Source organism: Pipra filicauda, unplaced genomic scaffold (assembly GCF_003945595.2).
Source record: "Pipra filicauda isolate LSUMZ 115617 unplaced genomic scaffold, ASM394559v2 scaffold309_size868695_pilon, whole genome shotgun sequence".
Taxonomy (NCBI): Eukaryota; Metazoa; Chordata; class Aves; order Passeriformes; family Pipridae; genus Pipra; species Pipra filicauda.
In genome coordinates, this window is record NW_024104431.1 from 526060 (window position 1) to 539714 (window position 13655).

A 13655-nucleotide genomic window follows, 5' to 3' on the forward strand; every position below is an offset into this window, starting at 1 on the left:
TCCTCCCATCTGCCTTGAGACACACTGTTAAAAAAAAAAATACATAGGTACTCAGAATTATTAGAATTGGGTCTCATTTTTAAAATTTTGACCCACACTCAGCACTGAGCCAGAAGTGTTGTACACTATACCCTGACTTAGTTCATGCAGCCATGTTTTGATTTTTCACTTTTCCAGTCTGAAGTTTTGGCATGAAATAATAAGGCTGGATCCAAGTCCAGGACTAACACCTGAAAATAATTTAGACCTGTTAACATCTCTGTTCTTACCGAGAGGAAATGGACTCCTTTCATGGGAGTGAAGAGGTAAAAAGATGTGAGGCTGAAGCCTTACACAGGAAGTTCAGGCTACAAGAAGGCCACAAAAACCCAAAGCAGATATGCCAGTGGCCTCTGTGCTCAGTGGGTCTGGGACTATTCATTTTCAAGTCTCAGGGCAGTAGGAATAGGAAGTGATGAAGGAATTAATTGGGAACCATTGATTGGTTTCCATATGACATCACATGGCTGCTGTTATAGATAGCTAAGTAGACCAATTTGATTACTGTTTGCTTAAAATTCAAATAATAGAGAAATATGGTGGGCAAACTGTCTTCTCTCACATTGAGTGTGCAGCTCTACCTGTCCTGTGGTTACTTAAGGCACATGTTGTCCAAGATTCTCCAGAACATGTCAAGTTATGCTCTGCACGTCCTCAAGACTTTCATATCTAGTACAATCAAACTAATTGTATAATCAATATAAAAACATTATGCTCAGAACAGAACTTAAAAATAATTTTGTGACAAGTTGAAAATTAATTTACTACTATCTTGTAGACATAGTTGAGAATTAAATACTTTCACCTGATTGTGTAGAAATGTAAAAATGTTAAAACTAAATATATGCATATCAATTGTGCAAATGCCATTAACACATTTTAATTATGATCTTACCTAGTATTGCCTGCAACTGCTCTTGGGATAATTCAGTTGGATTTCTAGGAGTGTCCCAAAGCCATCTGTGCATAGGTGGAATATTGTAAGTATGATCACACCTAGAGAAGTGAGTGGCCATAGGAGAGGTTCTCAATAAATGTATTACCCAGTGGTCCCTCCCCCTAGCTGGCTTTGGGAGGGATGGGTTTTTTGAAACCTCAGCAGAACTCCTGTTTTCTGGTAAATCTTCATTCTGAAAAGTGAGTTTTGTCAAGTTACTGTCAGAGTTTAGACAATTACATCGTAGCTTTTGAAAGGGATTTGAGTAGGTCTGTACTCAGAAACATGCTCTCACAAGTGCAAGAAAATGCACTTTTAGCCTATCAGAGGAGACAAATACTCCCTGTATCTTGTTCTGGTATCAGTGTAGTGCTTAAGTACCTGTTATCACTGAACAGTATCAGCAAGCATTTGGTCTTAGCTTGAAGCTGCATTGGCCTTTTTTATATTTTATGTTGTGGTGGTTTTCATTGTATTAGGAAAATTACTTTTAGGGAGTTTAAAAGGAGCCCCTCTGCTCTGGAGCCAGGCTGGGAGAGCTGGGGATGTTCACCTGGAGAAGAAAAGGCTCTGGGGAGACCTGAAAGCCCCTTCCAGGGCATAAAGGGGCTCCAGGAGAGCTGGAGAGGGACTGGGGACAGGACAAGGGGAATGGCTTCCCGCTGCCAGAGGGCAGGGTTAGATGGGATATTGGGAAGGAATTGTTCCCTGTGAGGGTGGGGAGGCCCTGGCACAGGTTGCCCAGAGAAGCTGTGGCTGCCCCTGGATCCCTGGGAGTGTCCAAGGCCAGGTTGGACGGGGCATGGAGCAACCTGGGCTAGTGGAAGGTGTCCCTGCCCATGGCGGGAGTGGAACAAGACAATTTTTGATATCCTTTCCAACCCAAAGCATTCTGGGATTCTGTGTGAGAAGGAACCCTTGACTCAGCACCCATTCTGTATTACAGTTAGATCTTGACCTCATAAAATAAAAAGATTATTCCCAAAAGACGGGAATATTCCTTGACTAACTCTTAAGCAAAATAATATTTTATCTTAAATAATAGTAGAGAATTTATAGCCAACATTTACAAATATAAGTAAAATAAAAAGAGATTTCTGTTTGTATAAATGGACTAACAGTACAGGGCTTCTTTCACTGCACAGTATGTGATGATGGCAATTTTCCTTTAGTTTGATAAGTAAGGTATGATATCATAGCAAATTATGTCATCACACTCATGAAGGATGGAGGGGGGCAGGATGAAATCGTGCCCACTCCCTGGTTCTGTTCTGATACAGCTGCCACTTGCTAATAAGAAACAGAGAAGTTCATTTATCCTGATTCCTTCAATTTGTTATTGACACAGTAGAAGCAACACTTGGCAATTTTTCATTTCTGTCTGGATGAGGAAGTCTGGTGTTGAACTAATGTCTGTTTTCTACTAAAATACAAGCAAATAAAGAGGATTGGGGATGAGCCACTGTAATTGTTGAGTTGTGCAATATCAAAACAAGGCAGGAAACCTAACTGCAGGCAGATTTATGAGCAGCTTCATCTCTTCTCCAAGGGAATCCTGATTTTTACAGGACTTCTAATTCTGGAGGGACTTTTTGTACTGTGGTTGTCAGGGGCTCTGTTAATTTTTACTATGAGGCATTAGCAGCCATCAACAGCACCGTGGGCATTAATTACCATCACTCTGTCTTCTAAGAGCCCCCAGAGACCTGTACTAAAACCACTGGTGTTCCTGAACTGTGCTGCATAGGGATTGTCCACACAGCTTTTTCCAAAGGTTTTTGATTGTGATGGGATGTACCAGGGCCACCTTGCTGTCCCTTCCAGCTGTCCGGTGGTCTGAGTCTACTCAGTCTTTTCCTTGGACTGCCTGCTCTGGGCATTACCTCCTGGCAGTCTACAGAGTACAATTTTTTTATCCATCTCAATCTTATTTTCTCTCCATTGTAGCAAATGAATCTTATTTGAGAACGGTAGCAGGCAGGATCTTCCACAGCAATAGTTTATCTGTTGCCTACTTGATGCTTTGCTACGATTCTTTTCTCTCTGGTTCTCATGTGGCATTGCATTTACTTCTCCTAAAAACTACTTTCAGTTTACCTGATGTAGTCACAGTACACATCCTGAACAAAGCCTGTCCAGTCATGTAGAAAATTTGGAGTTAGAATAATATTTCACAAAATAGGTGAGTTTTCAGGGATTTTAAATTCCAGTGCCTCTGTGTGTACTACCTGCTTCAAAAGGGAGAGTATTTGTAGCTGTCACTTCTGAAACACTACAGTAAAAAAAACCATCCAGTTTATAGTCACAGCAATTGGGGTAATTGTTTTATAATGTGGCAAAATGTTTCTTGACTTTAGAGGCAGCAGTTTGCTAATTAGTTGGTTGAATGACAGGGATTGAATGAAACACTGATATGCCAGAATCAAAATATCATTTGTTTCTGCAAAGTTTTTGTCTCCAGAATTTCTGCTAGGGATCTGTGGGAACTGCTCTCTTTGATTCACTACCAGTACACTTAATGTTTTCCTTCTTAGTGACAATTTCTGGTTTTATACTGAGCAGCTATTAAAAATAGAAGACTTTTCTGCCATCAGATCACTTTGTGTTGATTTAGATATCTGTGATTTTTCAATTGAAAAACCAGTCGTGGGGACAAAGACGTTGTAGGTTGATTTCCTGATGACAGTGTGGTGTCACTTCACACACTAAGGTCATCTCCAGCCTTGCAGTGACTTCAGGGAAGTGGTTTCTGCAGATCCAGGCTCTGGAGTTGATGTTGATGGGAGATGAAGGCACGAGGTTCTCAGAACACCCAGTTCTGCACCAGCTGCCATTAACATCAGTGGGAATTGAGGTGGCCCAGCAATTGCACTTAGTTTATAAACCAATTTAACTCTCTGTTTTGGGTAAAGGACTCACAGTTAAAGTGTATTTGCCTCTCTCTGGGTACCTGGCGCACTAATAAATTAAAGTTCTACTCTTTTTATCCACTTCAGCTTTTAGATTTCTTTAATGCACCTGTATCTGAAAAAAAAAAAAATACAAAGCACATCAGATTCTCCCTTGGCTTGGGGGTATAAAACCTTACTCCAGAGACACAGAATTTTACACCTACTTTTGGCAGGTACAAGGCAGGGGAAAATCTGGCTCGACATTTCCAGACTCTGTGTTTGTTGGGAACAGCAGCTGGTTGAGGATGAGGTTCCTGCTTTCCTTGATGCAGAGAGGCCTGTGCTGGGCTGTCCCAGTGGTGACAGGAGCTCCTGCCTGGCTGAGCCCTCACTTTATCTGGAAATTGTGTTTTCTGAAAACGAAGCAGACCAGAGAAAGTACATCTGCTGCTTGTTTATTGATTTAGGACTCTTCCTGCCTGTTTCTGGGAAAGAAAAAATGAATATAAGGCCACCTTCGTTATTTCACTTTTAATTTCCTTTCTCCAAAGTAAGCAGAGCAAAATTAGATTTAGGCTGATGCATATTCCACAAATAAATTACATGGAACTAGAGTGGTTAAATGAACTTTGCTTGGGGATTATTGGAAAGATAAATATTTAAACACTGAACTCGAGGTAAGTCATGTTTATGCAACACCTGGGGTTTTTTGTTGCTACTTCTCCACCCCCTCTTTTTTTTCTTATTGTGGCTTTTAGTCAGCTCAACCATGAGGACATTAAAGCAGGGTGAATACAACCTTCAAAAAACTGTGTTGTCTGTATTATTGCCAGCAGAAGGGGTTTTTTTACTTTTTTTTTAGCCAATGATCTTTGCCTAGTTCTATTTTTATAGACAGATTTGATTATATTTTACACAATATCTTAGTTAGAAGAATTCAAAGTAAATTTAGAAGAATTCAAATTATATCTCTTGGAAACTAACCTGTATTGAACCCTGAGCATTGTTAAAAAATACTTAAATTCCAGTAGAAATTATAAACCTTTGGGTGCCATAGTGTATGAAGCTTGAATTTTAAGGTTTTCTTTTAAATTATTAGACTTACAGTGAAGAAATTGCAGGATGACACTCTACTAACCAGACCTATAAAGTCCAGGAAATTTCTGCAATAGGAAAGGAGAGGTATTTCTATTACAAAATGCAAACAATAATACAAATGGAGACTGCTGGTTAACTCTATAGCCATCTACTGGGTAGCTGTATTACCTGCACTACATGTTATCCAAGACAATAATAGTGCCTGGAGGTATTGTGGAAGAAGTTCTATCAAACTAGAATATTCCCTTCATCAGTAAAGGGCATGTTAAGCACATTTACAAAATCTTCTTTAGATGAGCAGATGCAAAAGATTGATACAACAAAGGGATATTTGTCTTTTCAATCTCATAGTACAAAGAATATTCAATTTTAAAAGGTTGGTGCTGATGAAGTGTTAGGAAGCCATGGTAATAATTATCCTTGCTATTGTGACATCAGTAAGAGAATTATAAATTCTTTTTTGATTTTCATACTAATCTAGAACTGTCTCTAACTGTAAGCCAGTTTTAATGTTATCAGCTAATTTACATGAAATTTATACTCTCTTGAGGATGTGGATGTGTCCAGAAATTAAAGACCTGAAGTGTCTATAGTTGTCAGCATTTTGCAAATGGCTTTTCATTTTCCAAATTGAGCGTAGTTGAGTGTCTGGGCTTCATAGCTAGATAAAATAAAAAAAGGATGTGCTTTTAGTGAATATTCATGGTGTTTTTATGTAGAGATCTCTAGGCATCTCTACATAATAGATCACAGTGTTACCATCTATGAAAATGTCCTACAGTGCCAATATCCAACAGGATTCCCAGGTAGGTGTGAATGGGATTGTGGTTGCAGTTATTGAACCTTACAGGACCAGGTGTACACAATCCTGGGATTTCAAAGCTGAGCTGGAATCAGACAATTCTTTCAAAAATTATTGTGGAAAAACTGTGTCACCTCCTGCAACTAACAGACTCCATTCTGGGGGGGGGGAACCATTACATAGCATTTCTGACCAAGAGCTCGAGTTTGGCTCGAGTTTAGAAAAGAATAAACTGAGAAGGCAGAGGTGTGTTTGTAAGGAGAGATGTCAAATCTCTGGTCGCTGCACAAATCCTGCAGAGTCAACCCACATTCACCAAAGCAGAACTGCAGCAGCTGCCTCAACTTACAGAGGGAGTTTCTCCATAAAACACCAGTGAGGTTTATTTTGTCATGTTCACTGGAAGGACATGACTCTTGTTGATGTGTTCAAGGAACAGTTTTTTCTCTGCTGCTGCTGCTGCTGCTACGCTGGAACTGCATGCACAGGACCCAAATTTCAGTTGAAAGGAAATGGATTCAGGAAGGAGAAAAGCATTAGGCATTTCTTAGCAAGAGGTACTGTAGCACAGTACTCATTTTACTTCTGATTTTTCATTAAAGATCGCTGAAAATACTGGTAGCAGTAGAATGTGAAAACAGGGCACTTCTTCCTGGGCATAACATTAATTCATGAGTTTTATAATTCTCTTAATTTAACTGCTCAGATGTCAGAATTGTAGCATCTCTTTCAATACTTTCCTTCTCACAGAGCAGTTTTTGTTTTGCTCGTTGGTTTGCCTTGTTTGTTGGTTTGTTGGGTTTTTTTCTACCTGGCAGTTCCAAACTGGGGATCTCAATACCACTAGGCTGCATAGCTGTTGACCTGTCATATACTCTAGGTAAGTGGACAGAAATGGTGGTTTGAATAATGTTAATGAATTCTTTGACAAACACTCTACGCTTAGATAACAAATTAAGTCTTCCAGAAGGGTATGGATTCCTTTTCTCAACGAGAAAAAGAATCCTCTGCCAGCTTGCGACAGATGAGGAGAAGGGAAACTCTATGTTTTATCTTTAACTATTTTTTCCTAATTTTTGTCTGGCAGGGTGTGCTTAGTTTTGATCCTGCAATATGTTCTGAATGCAGCCAGTTTGCCAATTTACTACTGTGCATCTCCAGAGCAGGGGTCAGGAGCTTTCAAGCCTTTTTGCGTTCATGCAGTCCTCTGGGACCCATGATTTCACTGGTTATCTGATGTGACAATAGCAGTTCTCAACATACTTGCTTGCTCTTTTAAGCACCTATATAATGTGATCAGTGTCTTTGTTTAACTGTTTTAATTTGGCACATTTGTCTTACATTCTGGCAAAAGCAAAGACCAGTAATTGCAGTCTTTTCTGAACCTGACTGAATTTGCTGTATGTCCTGTTCATTCTGTGTACTTATTAATGGGAACAGAACAGAAGATAGGCCATATGCAAATCTCCTACAAAAAACCATATGCAACATATTAAAAATATCTTGACATTTCAGAAAAGTAGTGCAATGTTATTTTGCGGATTTCAGGCATTTAAAATAGGTTCTGACCAGTAACTAATGAATCTTTGAACCTAATTTGTGTTTGAATCCAATTTGAAAACTTTCCTTGCGACATAGAAAAGGAACGTTTGATGTAATAACTTAACATCTACGGAGGAGTAAAAATCCAAAGCGTTTCGAGCCTTAATTAGGATGATTTGATCCCTTACTGCTCCCAGCCCCAGCAGTTTCAAAAAGCTTTGTGGTCCCAGGCTAGGTAACCCCACAGTTGTCATGACCTGAATCCAAGAGACTTAATGACGTGAGAAAAGTGCTTCTGTGACCTGTGTCAGAACACTTGGCTGGCAATTCACACTTGCCTTAATTCAGATTTATCCAGCAGCTTCAGAATACTGGGTCAAATCCTCCCTGTAATTTCATCAGTAGAACTCCTGTTTCAGGTAGTTCCTTGTCTGTAAATCTAAATAGCTTAATTGCAGCTGTAATTACTTTGTAGGTTCCCTGTATGGGAAACAAAAAAGAGCAAATGGAAAATTGGAGAAATAATGAATATCCTGAGATCCAGTACTGTCTTTGCTCTTATCAAACTAATACGAGTAGATCCAGTGAAAAACAAATGGTGAACCCACAACTGTGAGGCTTGTTGAGGGGCTGCTGTCTGGGTTGTTTTCAGCAATTTAAAAGAATTAAAGAATATTGCAGTTGCTGCTGGAGGTGGTTTGAAAGGATGAGTCTTGGACATGGGCCTCCAGCTTCCCCACGGAGATTGTGGAGTCCAGATCTCAAGGTGTTTAGAAGCTCTGCCAGTGCAGCTCCTCTTGGTGTCAGTTCCCAGCTGCTGTATTCCCGTTGCAAGGACACAGCCAAAACCCCAAATCCATTAATTTTAGAAAAATTGCTCCTGCAACAACTACAACAATTAACCTCAAAGGTGTTCATCTGAAAAAACGTGTCAGGCCCACCACAGGATCCATTTCGGGGGCATTCATGCAATGCTATGAAAAGATTGATTTTCAACTGGACTGCCTTGAAAATGATAAAAGAAATGGTAGTTATGTAAAATAAAGTGATAGTAAAGAATTAAGCTTCAAGCAAATGAGCTCCTGAATGAAAAACACTAATAGATAGTCATTTGGAGAGAAAAAAGATAGATGTTATTAAAAACATGGTGATTTTTCAGACAGGAGATTACAGATATTATTATCACTTTTTAAACCCATATATTCTGTTGTATTTCCATTACAGATTTAATCACTTCTAATATTTAATCCCTAATTCTCCTGTGTCCTTAAACCCTTCCACAGTGCAGTTAACCATGAGAGCATTAGACTTCTAACACTTAGGGAAGTGCCTGGCCTGCCAAGTGGTGTTAAAACATTGCTGCTACACTCGTTGCAACTCATGTCACCTGTGAGCAAACCCCCAGTTGGAAGGTGTAACAACCATTAGATTTGTCCAGTGATTAACTATGAATTTTTATTCATGCTATTAGTATATGACAAAAAACATTGAAACACGTCAGTTCAGTAAAGCCACTTCCATGCTAAATATTTGTGAGGTTAAAACTGAAGAATTGACTTCTGTTATCCAGATTTTAAAAGGATTCCTCTTCAAAACATTTTTCATTACTGCCTTTTATCTGCTGTTTGCTCTCCTTGGCAATGTGTCTCCAAGTAGTAGTACTTAGTTCTAATCATAGAAGTGAGTCATGCATCTTATTCTAAGTCAGTGTTCTGTTGAAATGAGACATCACATTTACATAAAATAACAATATGAGAAGTTGAAACCAGATAAATGGAAGTGTGTTGACTGAACCCATCTTTGCAATTTTTGAGCTGATAAAACATTTGAATACTCACTGGTGTTCTTTTGATTAATGACATTGTATTAGCAAATATCAGTATATACCTCAACTGCCTGTATATGTGTTCCTACATAACAGTTTCTCCAGTTGCTATCGACATTTATTACCAATCCTATCATATTCATATCTATCTACAGAAAATTTTATTCCATATTTGCCAAGTATTCTGTTTTATGTCTAATTAATAATGATGGTTTATTACATTGCTATTTGTTAGAAGTGCTGTTTATCCTATTTTTTAATTCTGCCATATTTTGTGTATATTATATGTATGTGCAATGTTTCATGCAGTGTAGACATTTCCATCTCTCATATTTATGAACTTATCGGATTTCTTGTTGGTCTTTGGGTTTTTTTCCCTCAGTTTTTAATTGCCACTGTAGAATTTTTTTGTAAAATGGCCTTTGCCCCTCAGTGATACATTCCAAAGCAAACACACAGTGAGTCCTATTAGTATCCACTCTGTTGAAAGTGGATCCATTGATAGATCTTCTTTCAAGGTGCCTCCTTATCAAGTAATTATACTGTAAATTAAAGGGGAAAATCGTGGAACCAGTAAGTTTTCACCATCACTATCACACTTTTATCATATATAATAGGTAGATAGACAGAAGATAGATAGATAGACAGAAGATAGATAGATAGATAGATAGATAGATAGATAGATAGATAGATAGATAGATAGATAGATTGATAGATAGATAGAAATAACTACAACTTCATCAGCCCTGGGTTCATGGGCCTGTCACAGAGATTGATAAAAACAAGAGAAGTGCTGGGATAACTTAATTTTGTCTGCCTTCTGTGCTAGCTGTCTTTTTTCTATTTGAAGTTTGAAACACATCGGTCAGCTCTTTTTCCCAGCTGCCACCTCTTCCCTCAGGCTGTGCTGGGATGTGGTGTCCCACATGGAATCTTGGGATCAGGCTCCAGAGGGAAATGATGTTAGTGCATTTTGTGAGGTAGAAAGCACAGATACTTTTCCTTTTTTTAAAAAAAAAAATGAATTGGTGTTTGTTCCTGTGGCCCACAGAGGGTTCCACAGCTTTGGGATCATAGGAAGATATGTGGTCCTCTTAATTACAGGAGTGCCATTTGTATTTCTATAGTTAGAGCATTTCCATTACAAACCCCAGTTCAGTGGTTTGTAGTTCAGTCATAGAAATGTGGTCCTGTCCTTATGACTCTTGAGTCAGGCAATGATTTGTTCCCACTCTTACCCCCCAAAATTAAAAAAACCTGCTTAGCTTTAAAATCTGAAAGCAATCTACAAGTGACTAGATGTTGACTGTGCAGGACTTTGTGTTCCTACAGTTTAGCAAGGACTTTCTTCTTAAATTGCTGTATAGGTGACCTTTACTGTATAATGCTTTTGCAAATGCTTATGGCTATTCTGAAACTAAGCTATTGTTTTCATGCTTATGTGCCTTAACTTAAACTGGTTATATGGAAACAGAACTTTAAAAAGCAATTGAATGTATTTTAGATTTAAAGACCAGGGCTTTAAGTGGTGCATAAACAAGAGTTAAATAAAGGGTGCTCAGAGTTTTCAGTTATCAATTCCTGCAATGTTAACCAAAGTATCCAGAATTTCTCCAAGAAAATACAAGTTCCCTTTACACAGGCACAGAAATGTGGCAGCTGCAGTTACACGTGTAAGATAAACAACTAAGAGATGGTTTGAGAATGGTCTGCTTGGCTGTGGTCCTGGATTTCAAAGCTCAAGGGTGCCCTAGCAGAAGATACATATATGAGATCTTAACTTATGAAATAAATTAACCAGGAAAACTGCACATCTTTAAATCAAATCTAGTTCTCTCCTCCAAAGACACACTAACCCTAGTTTTGGGTTTGATGCAGAAATCAGTGAGAAACCTCCCCAGCCTATGTTGTATAGCTGCCAACTGTGGGACCCTGTAGTTTCATCAGGCTTTGAAAACTCTGGTGTGTTAAAAGGGTAGATCCAAAGATTCCTTCTGTTTCTTTTGATGAGGCAGAGCAGAAACTGAGATTCTGTCAAAAAACAAAGAACTTGGTTTGATTTGATTAGATGTCCTTTATAGATATATTTATATACAATATTGCATCAGTATGCATTTTAGAAAGATCAGAGAAAGTTCATTAAAAAAAATATAAGAAAAGAAAGAGATTCATGTCTTGTACTGGGAATGTGAGGGTACGTAGTGTGGAATATGATCCTTTCAGTGAATGCCCACTTGTTCTCGTGCAGTTCAAGTATTTTTAAAGCAGACATCTTTAAATCATATGGAAAATAAATGTTTAAAATATAGGAAAAGTGTGTGTGTGTTGTAACCAGCTTTGTAACCTGCAAATAGGGTCGGGCATTACCAAACACCAAATGACCTTCCTATTCTTGATTTCAATGTCATTTACTGTCCCATGATATTTTCCATATAAATTCTGTGTCTTTGTGTGCAATGTTGTGCACAGTGAGATAAGTGTGAACTCCATTTAATCTCTTGCCAATCCTTTTTAAGTATTTGGAAAACTGACATCTCATAAAACCTCTCGTAATTCTTAGTTCATTTTCTAAAGCGTCAGCTTTGCCTTTGATTGTATTTACTGCATTGAAATGTGGTTCTAAATGAAGGTTTTGGAGCCCATAACACTGTCCTACTGCTTCCCGGTTTTATTACATGTTGCAGGTGTTCAGTTTTTTATTTCTAGTTACAATCCTCTTCTACTAAGTCTGTGTGTTTGTGCTTGGTTGAGAGATGTTCAATATATGTGCATTTTAGGTGGAAGAAAAAGAAGTGCCAGCTGTGCCCACGACTGGGAGATATAAAACTTCAAGTGAATGATGGAAGTAAAACTGGCCATTCACAGACCTCTCTGAGAGACAGAACCACTGCCATTACATTGAATAAAGTGTTTTCATATGCTTTTGTATTTTTGATTTTCTACCCAATAGCTGAATTATTCCTTGCATTCTGTGCTGGAGCTTTCCTAGAAAACTTGGATGTTCTGTGTCAGGATCTGCCTTTAAAGCAAGCTTCGTGGTGAATTAAACATCACTGCTTTCATAAATGGTCACAAAATGTATCTATAGCCATGCTAAATAATGGAAATCAAGGTGAAAAGGTGGCTAATTTGACCTTGTTAATGATTAACCTTGAGGAGTGTGAGTTTATGGGTCAAAAAACACAAGCAGGAAAACATAAAATAGGAAACAGCAGAAATTCAGTTAAAAAGTGAAGTCAAAGGACAGATGTAGAAAAGAGAAATACACCACTTGGCTGTCTTGGGAATAACACAGACCTCAGAAAACACACACAGTAAGTCATCAAAGCACAGGATTACACAGATGATTAACAGTTCGAGTAACTACGTGGCAAGAGCAGCTTTGGCCTCATTGTTGTTATACTTAAATAATTTCCCTAAATGATGTTGCTTAATCCTTTAACTGCTGGTTGCTATCTCTAACCTGTCTGTTTTGTTTCCCCCCTCAGCTAACAATGCCAACCTTTCCTGTTGTTGTGAAGATTGGACATGCTCATTCAGGCATGGGAAAGGTGCAGATGCTACTTATTGCATGTCAGGAGCCTGGGTGTTTGTCTACAGTACTGTGCATGTTCATTCTTTTCCTGGATATTTTACTTTTCAACTGTCCAGATTCTGCCTCAGATCCCTACCCTTGCAAATCTCTGCTTGTCTGTTGTTCAAGAAAGCATCTCTCTTCAGGAAAATAGAAACATGCACAATATTTTTTCACATGGAGGCCTTTGCAATTTATGCATTGCCCTGCCCAGGACACTCTTTGAAATATGCTGAGATGCTTTCTCGAAGCAAAACCTTGTTTATTAATTTGGTTGATTGCACTGAAACTCTTTGAGAGTCAAGATCTGTTGCACAATCCAGCTTTTTGAACCTGGGAATATGGGAAGGTTTTGCCTTGGTTCTTTATTAGTTTCAGCTTGATACTGAACTTTTATTAATGTATTCTCTGTGATTGTTTCATACCACTATATAACTGCTGCTTTCTTTCTCCAAAGTAATTGCATTTCAGTGGTGAGTACAGTTGTTTTGGTATCACTTATCTCACAGTGCTGGGTCGATGGGATATGATTCCAATCCCAATTTCATGGCTATCAGTGCCAATTTCTAGTCATTACAGAGTAACTTCACTCACTGAAAACATTTCAATGCTTTAAGTGTTTTAGATTTTAAAACAAATCATCAGAGAATAGTTACATTTATCATCTTGAATCTTCAAAAGCTCCATGAACATAATGTTTGCCACTAGTAATAGAAAGAGAAAACTGATTTTATTACAAGTTACACTATATGTTATCTTCTTTCGTCTATCACTGTTTTGCTTTATTTCATAGTTAGTAAGTCAGTGGAAATCCAGCAGCCAATTTAATTGAGAGCTGAATTGACCACTAATTAAACTGCAGTTTATGTGGATTGCATATGTGAAGTGTTAGAATGTTTATGCCTTATTTCAATATTCACCTCTCGTTTATAGAAAAAGAAAAATAA

The 13655-nt window shown here is 38.3% G+C and overlaps 1 protein-coding gene across 1 annotated transcript in view; it reads left to right on the top strand.

Annotated features, from left to right (window-relative positions):
- The window catches only part of SYN2 (synapsin II), a 184586-nt gene that overhangs the window by 115392 nt on the left and 55539 nt on the right, over nucleotides 1–13655 (top strand). The window contains exon 6 of the mRNA XM_027748521.2: nucleotides 12623–12685. Within this exon, the coding sequence (XP_027604322.1) occupies nucleotides 12623–12685 (63 nt within the window). The remainder of the gene's footprint in view (nucleotides 1–12622; nucleotides 12686–13655) is intronic.